General features: G+C 49.1%; 1 protein-coding gene across 1 annotated transcript in view; it reads left to right on the forward strand.

Moving 5' to 3' along the window:
• The window catches only part of LOC134983990 (gastrula zinc finger protein XlCGF57.1-like), a 102,197-nt gene extending 87,497 nt beyond the window's left edge, over positions 1-14,700 (forward strand). The window contains exon 8 of the mRNA XM_063949653.1: positions 13,488-14,700. Within this exon, the coding sequence (XP_063805723.1) occupies positions 13,488-14,239 (752 nt within the window). The 3' untranslated portion in view covers positions 14,240-14,700. The remainder of the gene's footprint in view (positions 1-13,487) is intronic.
• The last annotated feature ends 6,520 nt before the right edge of the window (positions 14,701-21,220 follow it).

The raw sequence follows: 21,220 nt of genomic DNA on the forward strand, positions 1-21,220 counted from the left end.
TGGTATGAGTCTTACCCGGGATTCAAAATCCTCCCTTATTGTGTGCGCTCGTCCGGGCACAGTACCTAACTGGAGTCTGGAGGAGGGTCATAGGGGGAGGAGCCAGTGCACACCACCTGATCGGAAAAAGCTTTACTTTTTGTGCCCTGTCTCCTGCGGAGCCGCTATTCCCCATGGTCCTTTCAGGAACCCCAGCATCCACTACGGACTCCGAGAAATAGATTTATCGGTAAGTAAAATCTTATTATCTTCATCCCGGCGACCTCGCTACACCCTCTATTTCTGCTGCGGGGTACACTGGGCTCCACAAGGATTAACATTGTGGTGTAGAGTAGGATCTTGATCCGAGGCTCCAACAGGCTCAAAGCTTTGACTGTTCCCAAGATGCACAGCGCCGCCTCCGCTATAACCCCGCCTCCATGCCAGTGAGCTCAGTTTGTAGTTGGTGCCTGCAGTAGCAGGTCACTTAACAGGGGGCTGCTTCAGACAGCCTATTCTTAGCTTAAACTTTAAAGAAAGAAGAGGATTCTACAAGGGCTGCAGCAGGCTGTGTCTGATCGACGTCTCTGCTGCAGCACCATCACCCCCAGCGGCGCTGTATACTCCAGCGCCGCGGTTGCTGGGTCACTACAGCGGAGGCGCCGGCTTCTTCCTCTCTCTGCCCGTGAGTCACACACACGCCGCCGCCGTCTCCCGGATCGCGGGCCCGCTGACAAGCGGGAGGTAAGGGGCTTCTGTGCCGCACTTTGCACCGCGATCCCGCGCGGCCATAAGAGGCGGGCCGCGCGCTGGTGTGGACACATTACTTGGCTGATGTTCCACTAGCCAGCAGGATGATTCTGTAGGGGCGCAGGTCAGAGGGGACGTTGGACCATTACCCCCCCCCCCCCCCCCCGCTTTCTTTACTGCCCGCACGCCCGATGGGGATGCCAGCAGGGGGAGCAGGCCGGACCTGAGGCCTCCCCCCGGCCTCAGGGCGCCATTTCCCGCCCTGGAGCTGCTTCCTTCTCCCTCACTCCCAGTCAGCAGCAATTACAGATAGAGCCTTGCTTTTCCTGGGATTGCTGGGGCAAATCCTCCTCTGTGGAACCGCCTGACTGCCAGTGCTGTGCTTCCTACAGGACACTTGAGTATTCTACCTGTCACTGTGACTGTGCTAGTTAAGAAAGAGTGCATACTGTCAGGGTTGTGTGGTACAAACACCCTGTGATATACATCCAGTGCTTACTGTGTTTGTTATATCTATTGTTATCACATATAGCCATACTGAGTATTACTTTGTATTGTTAGTCCAGTGCAGGTTATGGTACATTACTGCAGGGTATTTCACTCAGCGTGCTATTCCTATATTACTATACCTGTGGGGGTCAAGTGTTTCAGGTTTTCTCTGATGATAATATAGGATTGTTTCACAAGATATGCTACTGGAGTATCCTTTCTTGTGAGTTATAGTCACCATATGTTCTATTCCTATTGAACCCTCGGTCTGTGCCAGCTTCGGCTGTTCCTCTGAGAGTTCTTACTAGGTATAGTGCTGCTACAAAAAAAAATAAAAAAATTTTGTACCGGGTTGCCCATTACTGTGCGCATTGTTATGTCTGCTACACGTGGCAGCGACGTTGGGGCCTCTCCCACACTGCGTGGTAGTGAGGCCACTGACGGAATGGAGGATAATTTAGCAGCTGAGAGTTCAGGTTCAGGGGCTTCCTTGCCCCCCAGTGGGTCGGTAGCACTCGGGGCAACACAAGATCCACCTTGGGCTACATTTTCCACATTGTTAAACATGCTTGTAACTAAATTGACGCCCCCTGTGGGACCACCTGTGCCGCTACCACAGATTATGGTCCCCGCCGTGAACCCGCCATGGGCGGATCAGCTTTCCACTCAGTTACAGCATTTGAACCGATCCATGTCCAAATCTAAGGGTCACTCTCGCCCGCATAAGATTAAGTCGTCTTCTAAAAGGGCCATTACCTCCTCCCGATCCGCGGCCTTAACTGACACATCCTCCGAGGAGGACGGTGCTCATACTGACCCCTCGGACACTGACGCTGATGCTGATGTTTCAGATGGGGAGGGGAAATCATCCGTGGATGTCTCGGATTTGATTGAGGCGATACGGCTCATTCTTCAGGTGGCCGATGATTCTGAGCCTGAGACTGTCTTCAAGAAATCTGATAGGTTTAAGCGTAGGAAGGTGGTTAAGCAGGTTCTACCCTACTCTGAACACCTGATTGACATACGTCAGGAATCCTGGGAAAATCCGGGGACAAAGTTTACACCGAATAAGAGACTGTTAGCTCGCTATCCTCTCTCTGCGGAGGTGTGTAAAAATTGGGAAACCCCTCCGCCTGTAGATTCTCATGTGGCACGTATGGTTGTTTCCTCTGCTCTGCCAGTTACTACCGTCACCTCTCTGAAGGAACCGACGGATCGTCGGGTGGAGGGCTGTTTAAAAGCGATTTATACCCTTTCTGGGGCTGTACAAAGGCCAACTATTGCAGCGACTTGGGCTGCTGAAGCGTGGGCTCAGGAATTCGAGGCGGAACTGCCTTCTGACACATCTGAGCATGCTCGACAATGTCTCTCATATATTGCCACGGCTTCTCTGTACCTTAAGGAGGTGGCCTCCGATGCCGGGGTGCTTGCGGCCAAGGCCGCTACTGCGTCCGTTTTGGCCAGACGTATCCTTTGGTTGAGATCCTGGTCGGTGGATTTGGATTCCAGAAAAACCCTGGAGGTACTTCCTTTCAAGGGAGACATTCTCTTTGGAGAAGACCTCAATAAGATTGTGGCTGATCTGTCTACTGCTAAAACAGCCTGCCTGCCTAGTATGGCTCCTTCCGCACAGAAGGCTAAAAGTACTTTCCCTCGGCCCTTTCGTACCCAAAGCAAGCCCTTACTTCCAGGCCTGCCAAGCCCAGACTGAAGTGTGCTTGGGCCGCCCGTCAGCCAGCTTCAAAAACTGATAAGCCGACCGCATGACGGGGCGGGGATCCCAGGGTGGGGGGCCAACTTCTAGGTTTTACCTAGGAATGGTTGAAGACCACTTCGGATGCCTGGGTGAGGGAAGTAGTTGCTTGAGGTTACGCCATACCCTTCAAGAATCGCCCCCTTCATCGATTTTTGCCTAACAGATGTGCCTCTGGATCCGGCAAACACGTTGCACTCGGTGGTACACTTCCTCCTGTCCACAGGGGTGGTGGTACAGGTGCCTCTGACTCAGAGGGGCAATGGGTTCTATTCACCGCTGTTTCTAGTCCTGAAACCGAACGAGTCCTCGCGGCCCATTCTCAAACTGAAGTCCTTGAACAAGCATGTGCGAATTTCCAAGTTCCGTATGGAAATGCTGCGCTCTATTGTTCTGGCCATGGAGCCTGGGGACTATATGGTCTCCCTGGACATACAGGATGCCTACCTACATATTCCTATTGCGGTATCTCATCAGCAGTACCTGCGGCTTGCGGTGGGCAACCTTCATTACCAATTTCAGGCGTTACCTTTTGGTTTGACAACGGCTCCGCGGGTCTTCACCAAGGTTATGGCGGTCATGACGGCCACGCTACGCCGTCAAGGGGTCAGGATACTACCATACCTAGATGATTTGTTGATCCTGGCGAGTTCCCCAGAACTTCTCCTGTGTCAACTCGATTTGACAATCCAGTGCATGAAAGCCCACGGATGGCTGATCAACTGATAGAAATCCTCCCTGGTTCCGGCTCGGAGCATGGTACACCTGGGAGCGTTATTGGACACCCACAACCAGTGGTTGTTCCTGTCTCAGGAGAATGTCCTGAAGCTTCAGGATAAGATCCGATGCTTCCTATCCCGTCCGCAAGTGTCGATTCATTCGGCGATGCAAGTGCTAGGTCTCATGGTGTCGGCTTTCGACATGGTGGAGTATGCTCAATTCCATTCTCGCCCTCTGCAGAAGTTGATTCTGTCCAAGTGGGACGGCCTGCCTCACCGGATCAGATCTCACATGATCTCCCTATCTCCGGAGGTCCGCCTGTCACTGAGCTGGTGGCTTCAGGACCAACGATTGAGCAGGGGCCGTCCCTTCTGGATATCCAACTTGGTCCTGCTGACGACGGATGCCAGTCTGAGAGGTTGGGGTGCGGTGTTGAAACAACACTCTCTCCAGGGTCGGTGGACCGAGGAGGAGTCTCTACTCCCGATAAACATTCTGGAACTGCGGGCAGTGTTCAATGCGTTGACAATGGCCCAGCATCTGATACAGAACAGACCTGTTCAAGTACAATCGAACAACGCCACCACGGTGGCGTACATCAATCATCAGGGCGGCACTCAAAGCCACATGGCAATGAGGGAAGTATCAAGGATTCTTCATGGGCAGAACGCCATCTGCCGGCCATATCAGCAGTGTTCATTCCGGGCGTTCTGACCTGGGAGGCGGACGGGGCTCTCGATATCTATGTGAAGAGAACTTCCTCCATTAGGAAATTCGATTCTCTTTTTGTGTTGTTTGGTTTTCACAACGTGGCTGGCCTGCTTCTAAGCAGACATTGACCAGATGGATTAGAATGGTGATTGCACATGCTTATGTACAGGCTGGTCGTTCGGTTCCTGCTACCATCAAAGCCCATTCTACTCGGTCGGTTGGACCTTCTTGGGCCGCCCACCGTGGTGCGACCCTTGAACAATTGTGCAAGGCGGCTACGTGGTCCTCGAGGAACATGTTCATTAAGTTCTATGCCTTTGATACTGACGCTTCCCAGGATGCTTCCTCTGGACGCCGGGTTCTTGTGCCCGCTTCAGTGCGTCCCCTCCCATAAGGAACTGCTTTAGGACATCCCCTGATTTTAATCCTTGTGGAGCCCAGTGTACCCCGCAGCAGAAAACGAGATTTATGGTAAGAACTTACCGTTGTTAAATCTCTTTCTGCGAGGTACACTGGGCTCCACAAAGCGCTCACCCTGACGCACTTAGCTTTTTTGGGTTGGTATTGGCATAGCCGCTGACACCCTCTCCTGTGGTGAGTGTGTGGTGTAATTGGCTACGAGCGATTGTCATCTCTGGTACCTGCTACTGCATTGGGCTGGTTAACTAAACTGAGCTCACTGGCATGGAGGTGGGGTTATAGAGGAGGCGGCGCTGTGCATCTTCGGAACAGTCTAAAGCTTTGAGCCTGTTGGTGCCTCGGATCAAGATCCTACTCTACACCCCGATGTTAATCCTTGTGGAGCCCAGTATACCTCACAGAACGAGATTTAACAACGGTATGTTCTCACCATAAATCTCGTTATCTCTCTCCCATCTATGGCCGGGAGAGGTGAGATATCCTGGAGATGTGGCAGTGACAGCACAAGACCCCTAGTTATATAGAACACCAAATCAATTGCTTAGAATCGTACTTATGGTATTAATATCTCTCTCCATGCATGGCATACCATAGTAACGAAGAAAACATCAGACAAGAGGACTGAGCAGGACCCTTGGAGGAGTGGGACTATATAGAGGTACAAGGACGTGATGATGGAGAATCACCAGCGCCTCACATCACTGGGTAAGAGGAGACTGTCATGTAGTATAATGGAGAGAACAGCTATGGGGCCACCTTGATAAACATCTAGTTTTCATTCTAGCACCCTGCACCTTTCAAATCCTGTGCAGTTCCTCTTTCCGGCCTGGGGTGTCGCTCTCTGCTCTGGTTCTTCTCAGCACACTCTGATCTGTTACTCAGTACTGTGATACAGACCTATGTGTGCTAAGGAGCACCAGAGCAGAGAGTGACACCCCAGGCAGGAAAGAGGAACTGCACAGGATTAGAAAGGTGCAGGGTGCTAGAATGAACAGTACATGTATACAGTGTACCTAGTCACTGTGTGTCTCCTACAGATGGGGCCAGTGACAGGAATACCCCATCTTCACCGGATACAGAGGAGGATGACAACATCACACAGGATTATCAGGTAGATGTAACCAGGGGTCTCATAAACATACCAACATAATGCTACACATGTTGGGGAAAGTGGCGGTAACTTATCTTCCCAATGGCTTTAAATAAATTGCACATAATATGGAAAAATATCGCCGCAAATAGAAGGACGGCAGCTAGAAAATCAGAGTTCTAAGTTATCAAAGATATGGTGGATAAACAAAAAGGATTTGTTAGTTTGCGAACCATTGACATTAATACTAGTTTAAATAATTGATGTAAAGTTTTTAGCATTCTATTCTCATAAGGAGTTTCTCAGCTCTTCCAAAAAGTTTTTGGTTTTAGATTCATATTCTTTCCATGTGTAACACAGTCTGCCTAAGAGTGGCTCAGTGAAGGCCATAGTCTTTAGAAAATGTTTTTGTAATCTTTCCCAGCCTTATGAGCATCAACAGATTTTCCCAGGGGTCCTCAGGAACATCCTTCGGTCTTGACTCTAGTCTGGATCTTCTGCAAGCTTCCCAAACTCTGATCTGTTTGTCCTGCCCATTGATTGGCTCTGCTCACAGATTGGGGGGTTATAGAACAGGTTCCGACATGAAAGCACTAGTGTGTGATCACAATAGTGCACATATATATTCTGGGTTGGGAAGTCTTGTGTATTATTTCATTTATTGGGTTCTCTTTGTATTACTTAGATGAAGATCTGAACATTGGAATGTACTGTAAGCTGAATATTTTTTTTGTAATATCCATTCATTACATCGGTCAGTATTAAGCGTCTTGTTAATGGGTTATTTAGGATGAAGATTTGATTGACATTAAAGTTGAAGTTCTAGAGGAAGAAGAGGAGATAAATGATCGGCTGTGCAAAAAAGAGGAAATCCCTATAGAGATCAGCACAGGTAAGTTTTATAAACACTAAGTGGGGTATCCAATTAGCCGTGAAAATGCCACGGCCGCGAAAAACGGTGGTTTCTCTTACGTCCTAGAGGATGCTGGGGACTCCGTAAGGACCAGGGGGTATAGACGGGCTCCGCAGGAGATAGGGCACCTAAAAAGAACTTTGACTATGGGTGTGCACTGGCTCCTCCCTCTATGCCCCTCCTCCAGACCTCAGTTAGATCTTGTGCCCAGAGGAGAATGGGTGCACTGCAGAGAGCTCTCCAGAGTTTTCTGTGGAAAAAGAATTTTGTTAGGTTTTTTTATTTTCAGGGAGTCCGGTTGGCAACAGGCTCCCTGCATCGTGGGACCGAGGAGAGAGAAGCAGAGCTGGCTTGTAAAGTTGGGCACTGCTTCTAGGCTACTGGACACCATTAGCTTCAGAGGGAGTCGGAACACAGGTCTCACCTGGGGTTCGTCCCGGAGCCGCGCCGCCACCGTCCTCCTCACAGATGCCGAAGATAGAAGCCGGGTGAGTATTGAGGAAAAGACTTCAGGCGGCAGAAGACATCAGATCTTCATTGCTCCCAGTCACACACACAAAGCAGGCACTGAAGGGCGCAGGGGGGGGCGCCCTGGGCAGCAATAAACCTCGTTTTGGCCATAAATAAGGTGGATTAGGCTGGGGGACAGTAAATCCGCGGACCACCGCCATTTTATTAATATATGATGAAGGGACCGAAGCCCGCCGTCGGGTGGGCGGGGCTTGATCCTCAGCACTAACCAGCGCCATTTTCTCCACAGAGGCTGCATGAGAAAACGCTGGCTCCCTGTTCTCTCCCCTGCTGAGCTTCACAGGTTGGAAAAAGGAGAAGGGGGGCACTTTGGCGACGCAGTGAGTGGGAATTAAGATTATATATATATATATATATATATATATATATATATATATATAAAAAGCGCTATCTGGTCATATATATTCCAGTGTTTTTAAGCGCTGGGTGTGTGCTGGCATACTCTATCTCTCTGTCTCTCCTAAGGGCCTGGTTGGGGTTTTGTCCCCTTATAGGTAAATCCCTGTGTGTGTGGGGTGTCGGTACGTGTGTGTTGACATGTCTGAGGCGGAAGGCTTCTCCAAGGAGGAGGTGGAGCAAATGAGTGGTGTGTCCCCGTCGGTTGTGCCGACTCCTGATTGGATGGACATGTGGCATACGTTGCATGCAAGTGTGGCATCTTTACATAAAAGGCTTGATAAGGCTGGTTTAGGGGGGACATCAGGCGGTCAATCCTCAGATTGGACCGATTTACAGGGCCCGTCGGGGTCTCAAAAGTGTCCCTTAACACAAGACACTACTACCGACACGGATTCTGATTCCAGTGTCGACTATGACGAAGTAAAATTGCACCCAAGGGTGACTAAAACTATTCAGTGTATGATTGTGGCAATAAGGGATGTGTTGCATATTGTGGATGAACCCTCAGTCCCCGACACAAGGGTACACATGTTTAAGGAAAAGAAACAGATTATTAATTTTCCCACATCTCATGAATTAAATGAGTTCTTTGGAAAAGCTTGATAGACTCCGGATAAGAGACCGCAGATCCCCAAAAGAATTATTTTGGCATACCCTTTCCCTAAGCAGGACAGGGAGATTTGGGAATTACCCCCCACTGTGGACAAGGCCCTGATGCGCTTATCCAAGAAAGTGGCGCTACCGTCTCCTGACACAGCGGCCCTTAAAGACCCAGCAGATCGCAGGCAAGAAACTACCTTAAAGGGTATTTATTCTCATACGGGTGCTGTGCTAAGACCAACGATTGCGTCGGCATGGGTGTGTAGCGCAATTGCAGCTTGGACAGATGAGCTGACAGATCAATTTGATAATATGGATAAGGATACTATATTCCTAACTCTAGCCCATATAAAAGACGCAGCCTTATTTATGAGGGATGCTCAAAGGGACATTGGATTGCTAGCTTCTAGGGCCAATGTCATGGCTATCTCAGCGAGAAGATCCTTATGGACTCGCCAATGGACGGGTGATGCGGATTCCAAGAAACATATGGAAGTACTACCCTATAAGGGGGATGTATTGTTTGGGGATGGGCTGACGGACCTGGTTTCCACAGCTACAGCAGGTAAATCAAATTTTTTACCATATATTCCCCAACAGCAAAAGAAAGTAAGACCCTATCAGATGCAGTCCTTTCGGTCGCACAAGTCCAAAAGAGGTCGGGGATCCTCTTTCCTCGCCAGAGGTAAGGGCAGAGCCAAGAGAGCACCTGCTGCGGCAGGTGCCCAGGAACAAAAGTCCTCCCCGGTGGCTCCAAAACCCACAGCATGACGCTGGGGCTCCCCTGAGGGAGTCCGCACCGGTGGGGGCACGTCTTCGACTTTTCAGTCAGGCCTGGGTCAGTTCGGACCTGAATCCCTGGGTGTTGGAAATAGTTTCCCAGGGTTACAAACTGGAATTCGATGAGGTGCCCCTGCGCCGATTTTTCAAATCGGCCCTACCAGCTTCCACATCGGAAAGGGATGTAGTGTTAGCTGCAATTCAAACGCTGTGTATACAGCAAGTGATAATCAAGGTTCCCCTGCACCAGCAGGGAAGAGGTTACTACTCAACCCTATTTGTGGTCCTGAAACCGGACGGTTCGGTCAGACCGATTTTGAATCTGAAATCCCTAAACCTGTACATAAAAAGATTCAAATTCAAAATGGAATCACTCAGAGCGATAATAGCCAACATAGAGGAGGGGGAGTTTATGGTGTCTCTGGACATAAAGGATGCGTACCTTCATGTCCCCATATATGCCCCCCATCAGGAATACCTGAGATTCGCTGTACAGGATTGTCATTACCAATTTCAGACGTTGCCGTTTGGACTTTCCACGGCCCCGAGGATTTTCACCAAAATAATGGCGGAAATGATGGTGGTCCTGCGCAAGCATGGAGTCACAATTATCCCATACTTGGACGATCTCCTGATAAAAGCGAGATCGAGGGAGAAATTGCTGAGCAGTGTGGCGCTCTCTCTGAGAGTGCTCCAGCAACACGGTTGGATTCTAAATCTACCAAAGTCACAGTTGATTCCGACAACTCGACTACCGTTCCTAGGTATGATACTGGATACGGAACAAATGAAGGTCTTTCTCCCAATAGAGAAGGCCCAAGACATCCAGAACATGGTCAGAGAACTGCTAAAACCGAAAAGTGTGTCAGTTCACCAATGCACTCGAGTTCTGGGAAAAATGGTGGCGGCCTACGAGGCCATTCCCTTCGGAAGGTTCCATGCACGGACTTTTCAATGGGACCTTCTGGACAAGTGGTCAGGGTCCCATCTGCACTTACATCGGAAAATAACTCTGTCCCCAGGAACCAGAGTGTCCCTCCTGTGGTGGTTGCAAAGTGCTCACCTACTGGAGGGTCGCCGGTTCGGGATTCAGGACTGGATCCTGGTTACCACGGACGCAAGCCTCCGAGGATGGGGAGCGGTCACACAGGGAAAGACTTTTCAGGGTCTTTGGTCAGACCAGGAGTCCTGTCTACACATCAATGTGTTGGAACTCAGGGCCATTTACAACGGCCTTCGACAAGGGGAGAGTTTTCTTCGAAACCTACCGGTTCTGATTCAATCAGACAATGTCACAGCAGTGGCTCATGTGAACCGCCAAGGCGGGACAAGAAGCAGAGTCGCGATGGCGGAAGCCACAAGGATTATTCGCTGGGCGGAAAATCATGTAAGCGCTCTGTCGGCTGTCTTCATTCCGGGAGTAGACAACTGGGAAGCAGACTTCCTCAGCAGACACGATCTCCATCCAGGAGAGTTGGGACTTCATTAAGAAGTCTTTGCAGACGTAACAAGTCTTTGGGGAACCCTTCAAATAGACATGATGGCGTCACGCCTCAACAAAAAACTTCGGAGGTATTGCGCAAGGTCTCGGGACCCTCAGGCAGTAGCAGTAGACGCACTGGTAACACCGTGGGTGTTCGAATCGGTCTACGTGTTTCCTCCTTTTCCTCTCATCACGAAAGTGTTGAGGATCATAAGACGAAGAAGAGTACAGACGATACTCGTTGTCCCAGACTGGCCTCGAAAGGGCCTGGTACTCGGATCTACAAGAGATGCTCACAGGAGACCCCTGGCCTCTTCCTCTGAGGGAAGACCTGTTGCAGCAGGGGCCATGTGTTTTTCAAGACTTACCGCGGTTACGTTTGACGGCATGGCGGTTGAACGCCGAATCCTAGCAAAAAAGGGGATTCCGGAAGAGGTCATCCCTACTTTAATAAAGGCTAGGAAGGAGGTGACGAATTAAACATTATCACCGTATCTGGCGAAAGTATGTGTCTTGGTGTGAGACCAAGAATGCACCTACGGAAGATTTTCATCTGGGTCGTTTTCTCCACTTCCTACAGACAGGAGTGGATATGGGCCTGAAATTAGGCTCGGCTAAGGTACAGATTTCGGCCCTCTCGATTTTCTTTCAGAAGGAATTGGCTTCTCTTCCAGAAGTCCAGACGTTTGTAAAGGGAGTGCTGCACATCCAGCCCCCTTTTGTGCCTCCAGTGGCACCATGGGACCTGAACGTGGTGTTGCAGTTCCTAAAATCACACTGGTTTGAACCGCTTAACAAGGTTGAGTTGAAATTTCTTACTTGGAAGGTGGTCATGTTGTTGGCCTTAGCATCAGCAAGGCGAGTGTCATAATTGGCGGCTCTCTCACACAAGAGCCCCTACTTGATTTTTCATGTGGATCGAGCTGAATTGAGGACACGTCCGCAATTTTTGCCTAAAGTGGTTTCTTCGTTCCATATGAATCAACCTATTGTGGTGCCTGTGGCTACAAGTGACCTGGAGGATTCCAGATCCCTAGACGTAGTCAGGGCCTTAAAGATTTATGTAGCCAGGACGGCTAGAATTAGGAAAACAGAGGCTCTGTTTGTCATGTATGCGGCTAATAAGATTGGCGCTCCTGCTTCAAAGCAGACTATTGCTCGCTGGATCTGTAATACGATTCAGCAGGCTCACTCTACGGCTGGATTGCCGGTACCAAATTCGGTTAAGGCCCATTTCACTATGAAGGTGGGCTCTTCTTGGGCGGCTGCCCGAGGCGTCTCGGCTTTACAACTTTGCCGAGCGGCGACTTGGTCGGGGTCAAACACTTTTGCTAAATTCTACAAGTTTGATACTCTGGCTGATGAGGACCTAGCGTTTGCTCAGTCGGTGCTGCAGAGTCATACGCACTCTCCCGCCCGATTGGATGCTTTGGTATAAACCCCATGGTCCTTACGGAGTCCCCAGCATCCTCTAGGACGTAAGAGAAAATAAGATTTTAAACCTACCGGTAAATCTGTTTCTCCTAGTCCGTAGAGGATGCTGGGCGCCCGTCCCAGTGCGGAAACTCTGCAAGACTTGTATATAGTTGTTGCTTACATAAGGGTTATGTTACAGTTGACATCGGTCTAGGACCGTTACTGTTGTTTTTGTTCATACTGTTAACTGGTTATGTATGTTCCAGGTTACATGGTTTGATTGGTTTGGGCTGGTATGAATCTGCCCTTGGATTGCTAAATCCTGCCTTGTATTGTCCATCTCCTCTGGGCACAGTTCTCTAACTGAGGTCTGGAGGAGGGGCATAGAGGGAGGAGCCAGTGCACACCCATAGTCAAAGTTCTTTTTAAGTGCCCTATCTCCTGCGGAGCCCGTCTATACCCCCTGGTCTCTACGGAGTCCCCAGCATCCTCTACGGACTAGGAGAAATAGATTTACCGGTAGGTTTAAAATCTTATTTTTTACTTTTTTTTTCCCACCAATTTTTATGACCATACTCCTCCCCACACTCTCTCTGGTGTATCTCATACATCAGAAGCCATTAGCCCCTATTATACTCCTGCTCTCCCTCTCACATCATGTCACTGTATGTTACCAGCCCAGAGATCTGACCAGTCTCCTACCCACACACTCTCTGGTGTATCTCATACATCAGGAGCCATCAGCCCCTATTATACTCCTGCTCTCCCCCTCACATCATGTCACTGTGTGTTACCAGCCCAGAGATCTGACCAGTCTCCTCCCCACACTCTCTGGTGTATCTCATACATCAGGAGCCATCAGCCCCTATTATACTCCTGCTCTCCCTCTCACATCATGTCACTGTGTTACCAGCCCAGAGATCTGACCAGTCTCCTCCTCACACTCTCTGGTGTATGTCATACATCAGGAGCCATCAGCCCCTATTATACTCCTGCTCTCCTCCTCACATCATGTCACTGTGTGTTACCAGCCAGAGATCTGACCAGTCTCCTCCTCACACTCTCTGGTGTATGTCATACATCAGGAGCCATCAGCCCCTATTATACTCCTGCTCTCCTCCTCACATCATGTCACTGTGTGTTACCAGCCAGAGATCTGACCAGTCTCCTCCTCACACTCTCTGGTGTATCTCATACATCAGGAGCCATCAGCCCCTATAGACGTGTTTGGTCATTGCTTCGTAGAAGTTTCTATATATTTGCTTATTCCCAGCAGATTGGCCAAGCATCGGGAATACCTCGGAGGAACATCCAGATTGTAAAGTAGAAAATAACGACGCCACACCGGATCCTCCTGGAGACATCATCACCCTAACTAAACACCCGAAATCATTTATACTAAACGAGGAATGTTCTCCTGATCAAGTAGATATTTCCACACGTAGGGGTAAAGTATTTCCCTGCTCGGAATGTGGTAAATGTTTTGCCCATAACTCGAACCTTGTCACCCACCAGCGAATACACACGGGCGAGAAGCCATTTCTGTGTACAGACTGCGGCAAGGGCTTTAAACAGAAATCCGACCTCGCCAGACACGAGCGCATCCACAGCGGCCAAAAGCCGTTTCCGTGTTCCCATTGCGGGAAGAGCTTCACACAGAAATCGGATCTTCTAAAGCATCAGATCATTCACACCGGGCAGAAGCCGTATCCTTGCACCGAGTGTGGGAAGAGCTTCACTCGCAAATCGGTGCTGCTGAGGCACCAGAGGATTCACACGGTGGAGACGCCCTTCCTGTGCTCCGAGTGCGGGAAATACTTTGTACAGAAGTCCGACCTCGTGTATCATCTGAGGATTCACATGGGCGAAAAGCCCTTTTCATGCTACGAGTGCGGGAAATGTTTTACACAGAAGTCCGATCTGGTGATTCACCAGCGGATTCACACCGGCGAGAAGCCCTATTCCTGTTCCGATTGTGGGAAATGTTTTACGCACAAGACGATGCTGATCAACCACCAGAAAATCCACACGGGGGAAAGGCCCTTCCTGTGCACTGAGTGCGACCGATGTTTCGTCCAGAAGTCAAATCTAGTTTATCACCAAAGAATCCACAACGGCGAGAAACCCTATTCGTGCTCTGATTGCGGGAGATGTTTTACGCAGAAATCCGACTTGGTGAGACATCAAAGAGTTCACAAAGATTAGAGACCGCGTTCATGTTCCGGCTGCTGGGAATGGTTCTTGAAGACTTTCGAACCCTATTGGACACTGAGAAATTCACTCACTAAAAATGGACAAAACAAATACAAAAGAATAGACTTACTCTACAACAAGTACAAAAAAACAAACCAAATAAATCATGAGGACTGTGTATGTTGCACAGGAACTGGACAGTATTGCATAATTGTTGATTTTAGAAAGTTTGGTAGGTTCTAAATTGTTGAATAATGTGATATATAATATGTTTGTTAACTATTATTTCGTAGCACATTTTAGTTAGTTTGTGTATATATAATATAATTGTTAAGTCCCTGCAGAGGCTTTTAGAATGTACCGTCTGTTTTTTTTTTCCCCCATGTTACGGTCACTTAGCTGACACAGATACAAGAATGGGACTGAGGAAGATCTGTGTATTCTCCAATAAAGCCTCTAATTTTGTAAGGAAATGTTTTCCATGCACATTGCCTTATCACCATTCACGGTCAACGGTTATAGTCTAAATTAGTAGTTGCTAATTATAATTAATGTGACGTGCCACAAACACACTTCCAGCATCCGTAAATTGGATGTTAATGCCAGGGGTTACATTACGGCAATCAACGCAGGCATACATTTTTACACGGGTTACAGGGATAGCTGAAACACCCCAAAGCAGGTGTGTCCTATCCATACACACCTGGTCACTACTACTACATATTATAGTTGGGGCAATAGGACCCCAGGTAACAGTCACATCATTGTACCCTCAGGCATGCACTGTGCTCCCTAAAAAACTTTAATTCACACAAAGGTTTAATACAGACAAGGTTAGCATAGTCAAGCAATATCTCTGTTCATGAAAGGCTTAAGAATTTAATGTAACAGGGACGAAACTTATTGCATTTTAGATTTATCCTTTCTCGTACGTCCTAGAGGATGCTGTGGTTCACATTAGTACCATGGGGTATAGAAGGGTCCCTTGGGAGCCATTGGCACTTTAAAAGTTTAATTGTGTGGGCTGGCTCCTCCCTCTATGGCCCTACTACCAGACTCTGTTTAGAAAATGTGCCCGGTGGAGCTGGTCACAGATAGGGGAGCTCCTAGGAGTTTTTCTAGTTTTATTTTTTTTCTAAGAGTTAGGTACAGGAAGGCTGCTGGCAACAGCCTCCCTGCTTCGTGGGACTTAGGGGGGCAGTAAGAACCAACTCTAGAAGTTAACGGTTCTCTATCTCTGCTGACAGGACACTGAGCTCCTGAGGGTGTTGATCGCAAGCCCAAGAGGCGACTGTTCACTCCTGCAGCATGGCCGCCTCCCCCTAACAGAGCCAGAAGATAGACAAGTGGTGAGTATGATGCCGGCACCCCGGAAATTGGGCCGCCGGCAGGAATGGTGGCACAAGGGTGGGAGCGCAGCTCTGACAGGCTGCGCTCCGGAGGGCTCAGCCGTACTTGATGTGCGGCGCTTTGAGGGGCGCCCAGGGCCAGCGTGGTGTGCGGTCAAGATCCCGCCGGACGGAATACCAGCGGTCGGAATACCGACACCGGGATCCCGACCGGCACAATCCAGACATATTCTTCTTCTGTGGGTGTCCACGACACCCATAGAGGGAGAATAAATTAGTGTGCCGAGCGTAGCAAGGCACTGTGCCCGCAGCGTGGTGAGCGCAGCGAGCCCTCAAGGGGCTGCGTTGCGCTCGCCCCCCTGTCGGAATTGTGCCGGTCGGGATCCCGGTGTCGGTAATATGTACTGATCCCGCTAGTGCAAATACCCTACACTGGTCACAATTGCTAACGGGCTAATCCCGCTGTTAGCGGCTAAATTACCTCAGGCCAGTATAATCAGTGGAAGCGGGAAGACGCGCCATTACAGGGGGTGGGGCTTCTTCCTCAGAGCAGATCCAGCACTCACCACCGCAAGTTTCTCCCTGCAGATCACACTGAAAGAGACGTTGACAGGGAGCGCTGCCCTCCACATAACTCCAGCATACCTCTGCGGTACCAGGGTGTTATAGACAGGGGGAGAGTGTAATAATCGCTGTTTAATCTATTATGGTTACTCAGTCAGTGCTGGTTGTTTACGGTATAAACTGCCTACTGGGGCGCTATGTGGCTGGCTCCATATACTCTTTGTCTCTCTGAAGGTACTCTGGGGAAAACTGTCTGCATTTTCCTGTGTGTGTGTGTGTGTGTGTGTGTGTGTGTGTTTGTATAGCTCACATAAACATGTCTAGGAACTCTGTATCTTGTGCTGCAGAATGTGTAACTTCTCCTGAAGAGTCTATTCCATGTATTCAGGACTGTAATATACTGTCTCAGGCTTCTGAATCCAAACCCCCATGGGTGGATTCTATTTAAGGAATGATATCCCGGATTTCATCTCGGATAGCTCAAAATGAGACTGAAACACAGGTTTTGAGAAAGTCTGTTGAGGTTTTGTCGTATTCAGCTCCCACTACCTCTTCAAAGAACCCAATTGTTTGCCCTAAGAAGCGTGCTGTTGCCCAGATAATGCAAGTTGACACGGATACCGACTCTGATACAGGGGACGGTGATGGGGAGATGCATCCCTTGCTAGGGGGGTGCAACTCATGGTTGAGGCTGTTAGGGACATTTTACACATTACTGATAAGGTGACTGAGCAAGTAGAGGAGGTTTACTTTACTGGCAATAAGAAAACCTCCCTTACATTCCCTGCGTCTAAGCAATTAAACGCATTGTTTGAAAAATCCTGGGGAAACCCAGAGAGAAAATTCCAGATCCCAAAAAGGGTTCTCACTGATTTTCCTTTCCCTGAGGAGGACCGGAAAAAGTGGGAAATCCCGCCGGTAGTAGACGCTTCTGTATCTAGGTTGTCTAAAAAGGTGGTTTTACTTGTCCCTGGTTCAACCGCTTTAAAAGAGCCGGCTGTCCGCAAGATTGAGACTACGCTCAAATCACTATACACAGAAACTGGCGTAGCTTTAAGAGCCACTATTGCCTGTGCGTGGATTTCTAAAGCTATAGTAAAGTGATCAGGCACATTACTAGAGGAATTAGATACTATGGATAGGAGTGACACTGAATTGTTTTTACGTCACATACAGGACTCTGCAGGTTTCATGGCGGAGGCCATGAAGGACCTTGGCCATCTTAATGCGAGGGCCTCTTCCATGGCTGTCTCGGCACGCAGGGGATTCTGGCTGCGCCAATGGTCTGCGGAGGTGGAATCCAAGAAGAGTGTGGAGAACCAACCTTTCACAGGTCAGGCTCTGGGGAAGCGTTAGATGCGTAGATCTCCACGGCAACTGCGGGTAAGTCAACATTTCTTTCCTCAGCAGTACCGCCGACTAGGAAATCTTATCCAACGTCTGCAATACAGTCCTTTCGGACCGCAAAAGTTAAAAAGTCCAAACCCCCTTCCACTTTCTTTAGAGAAGGTCGGGGGAAATCCAGAAAACCTGCACCAACCGGTTCACAGGAACAGAAACCTGGTTCTGCTTCCTCAAAATCCTCGGCATGACGGTGGACTTCCCAGCCTGGAGATCGGGCAGGTGGGAGCAAGATTAAGAAATTTCAGTCATGTCTGGGCGTCATCAGGCCTAGACCGCTGGGTACAATATATTGTTATTCAGGGGTATAGACTGGAGTTTCAAGAACTCCCACCTCACAGATTCTTCAAATCAGGCTTACCAGCTTCGCTGATAGAAAGGACTATCCTAGAGGAAGCCATTCAAAAATTGCTAAAGTCAAATGTCATTGTTCCAGTTCCACCTCACCTAACGAACAAGGGTTATTACTCAAACCTGGACAATATTGAACCTAAAGTCATTGAAACCTTATTTGAGGGAATTTAAAATAGAGTCTCTGAGAGCGGTGATCTGCAGGTCTGGAGAAGGGGGAGTTCCTGGTATCCCTAGATATCAAGGATGCGTACCTTCACATTCCGATCTGGCCGCCTCACTAGGCTTATCTAAGATTTGTGCTGCTGGACTCTCACTATCCGTTCCAGGCACTGCTGTTTGGCCACTCCACAGCACTGAGGGTGTTCACCAAGTTCATGGCGGAGATGATGCTACTCCTCCGCAAGCAGGGTGTGAACATAATTCCTTGTCTGGACGATCTGCTGATAAAAGTGTCTTCCTGGGAGAAGCTCTTGCAGAGCATTGCTCTCTCAACTCAACTACTCCAGGATCATGGATGGATCCTGAATCTTCCAAAGTCGCATCTGGAGCCGACAAGGAGACTGTCCTTCCTGGGGATGATCCTCGACACGGAAGTACAGAGGGTGTTTCTGCCGGCGGAGAAAGCGTTGGTGATACAAACAATGGTCCGGCATGTCCTGAAGCCAGCCCGGGTATCGGTTCATCAGTGCATTCACCTTCTGGGGAAGATGGTTGCTTCCTACGAGGTGCTACAGTACGGAAGATTTCATGCATGGCCTTTCCAACTGGATCTCCTGGACAAATGGTCGGGATCTCATCTTCACATGCACCAGAGGATACGTCTGTCACCGAAAGCCAGGATCTCGCTCCTCTGGTGGCTGCAAACTTCTCACCTACTAGAGGGCCGCAGGTTTGGGATTCAGAATTGGATCCTACTAACCATGGATGCAAGTTTCAGAGGTTGGGGAGCAGTCACCCAAGGGGAAAACTTCCAAGGAAGGTGGTCAAGTCTGGAATCCATCCTTTCCGATAAACATTCTGGTACTAAGGGCCATGTACAATGGTCTTCTACAACCAACACATCTTCTGATAGATCGTGCCATTCAGGTTCAGTCGGACAATGTAGCGACAGTGGCCTACATAAACCGACAAGGCGGAACGAAGAGTAGAGCTGCAATGTCAGAGGTAACAAGAATCATCCTCTGGCCGGAAAAGCATGCGGTGGCGCTGTCGGCAGCCTTCATTCCGGGAGTGGACAACTGGGAAGCACACTTCCTCAGCAGACACGATCTCCATCCAGGAGAGTGGGGCCTCCACCCAGAGGTGTTTGCAGAGATGAAAATTCTTTGGGGCATACCTCAAATAGACATGATGGCCTCCCGCCTCAACAAGAAGCTTGGGAGGTACTGTTCCAGGTTGAGAGACCCACAGGCAGTGGCGGTGGACGCCCTGGTAACTCCGTGGGTGTTCAAGTCAGTGTATGTGTTCCCTCCACTTCCACTCAGCCCAAGGATTCTCAAACTAATAAAAGAACAAGAGTTCAGGCGATCCTCCAGTAAGATCCGAGACCTCTTCCTCTTCGAGAGGACCTTCTGCAACAGGGGCCGTTCGCTTATCAAGACTTACCGCGGATACGTTTGACGACATGGAGGTTGAATGCCAGATCTTCGCTCGGAAGGGCATTCCGAACGAAGTTATTCCTACCCTGATACAGGCTAGGAAAGGAGTAACGACTAAACACTACCATCGAATTTAGAAAAAGTATGTGTCTTGGTGTGAATCCAAGAAGTTTCCTACAGTGGAGTTTAAACTAGGGCAGTTTCTCCTCTTTCTGCAAGCAGGTGTGGATGGGGACCTGCGTTTGGGCTCCATAAAGGTCCAGATTTCAGCCTTGTCCATTTTCTTCCAGAAACAATTGGCTGTCCTCCCTGAGGTTCAGCCTTTCTTGAAAGGGGTTCTGCACATCCAGCCTCTCTTTGTGCCTCCTACGGCACCTTGGGATCTTGATGTGGTGCTGCAGTTCCTGTAGTCGGATTGGTTTGAACCTTTACAGGAGGTTGATGTCAAGTTTCTTACTTAGAAGGCGGTCACACTATTGGCATTGGCGTCTGCTAGACGTGTGTCGGAATTGGGGGCATTGTCCTGCAAGAGCCCTACTTGATTTTCCATGAAGATAGAACTGAGCTCTGGACGCATCAGCAGTTTCTTCCTAAGGTTGTGTCGTCTCTTCATATCAACCAACCTATTGTGGTGCCAGTGGCTACTGACTCCTCAATTACCTCAAAGTCCTTGGACGTTGTGAGGGCTTTGAAGATTTATGTGAAGAGAACTTCTCGTCACAGGAAGTCGGACGCTCTGTTTGTCCTTTATGATCCCAACAAGGTTGGGTGTCCTGCTTCTAAGCTGACGATTTCTCGCTGGATAAGGTTTACTATCCAGCATGTTCGATACTTTGTCCTCTGAGGACCCAAAGTTTGGTCATTCGGTTCTGCAGGAGCCTCCGCGCTCTCCCTCCCGTACTGGGAGCTTTGGTACATCCCCATGGTACTAATGTGGACCCCAGCATCCTCTACGACGTAAGAGAAAATAGGATTTAATTACCTACTGGTAAATCCTTTTCTCGTAGTCCGTAGAGGTTGCTGGGCGCACGCCCAGCGCTTCGTTTTCCTGCATTTGTTACTTCGTTAAGTACTGCGGTGTTACTTGGTTAAGTACTGCATTGTTACTTGGTTAAGTACTGTTGTTCAGCCGTTGCTGAATTGTTTCAAGCTGGTTGGCTTGGATTTCTGTTATGTGTGAGTCTTGCCACTATCTGTGTATTTCCTTCTCTCGAAGTATGTCTGTCTCCTCGGGCACAGTTCCTAGACTGAGTCTGGTAGGAGGGGCATAGAGGGAGGAGCCAGCCCACACTATTAAACTCTTAAAGTGCCCATGGCTCCCAAGGGACCCGTCTACACCCAATGGTACTAATGTGGACCCCAGCATCCTCTACGGCATAGGTTCTCAAACTCTGTCCTCGGGACCCCTCACAGTGCATGTTTTGCAGGTAACCCAGCAGGTTCACAGGTGTATTAATTACTCACTGACACATTTTAAAAGGCCCACAGGTGCAGCTAATTATTTCACTTGTGATTCTGTGAGGAGACCTGCAAAGCATGCACTGTGTGGGGTCCTGAGGACCGAGTTTGAGAACCTATGCTCTACGGACTACGAGAAAAGGATTTATCGGTAGGTAATTAAAATCCTATTTTTTGCCGCTGATATGTTGTTTTTTTTTGTTTTGTTTTTTCAGCCTCTGTACTGAGCCTACTTTGGCACCTATCAGGCTGGTCATGTTCCAACATCA

The sequence above is a fragment of the Pseudophryne corroboree genome, assembly GCF_028390025.1.
Source record: "Pseudophryne corroboree isolate aPseCor3 chromosome 3 unlocalized genomic scaffold, aPseCor3.hap2 SUPER_3_unloc_3, whole genome shotgun sequence".
NCBI classification, from domain to species: domain Eukaryota; kingdom Metazoa; phylum Chordata; class Amphibia; order Anura; family Myobatrachidae; genus Pseudophryne; species Pseudophryne corroboree.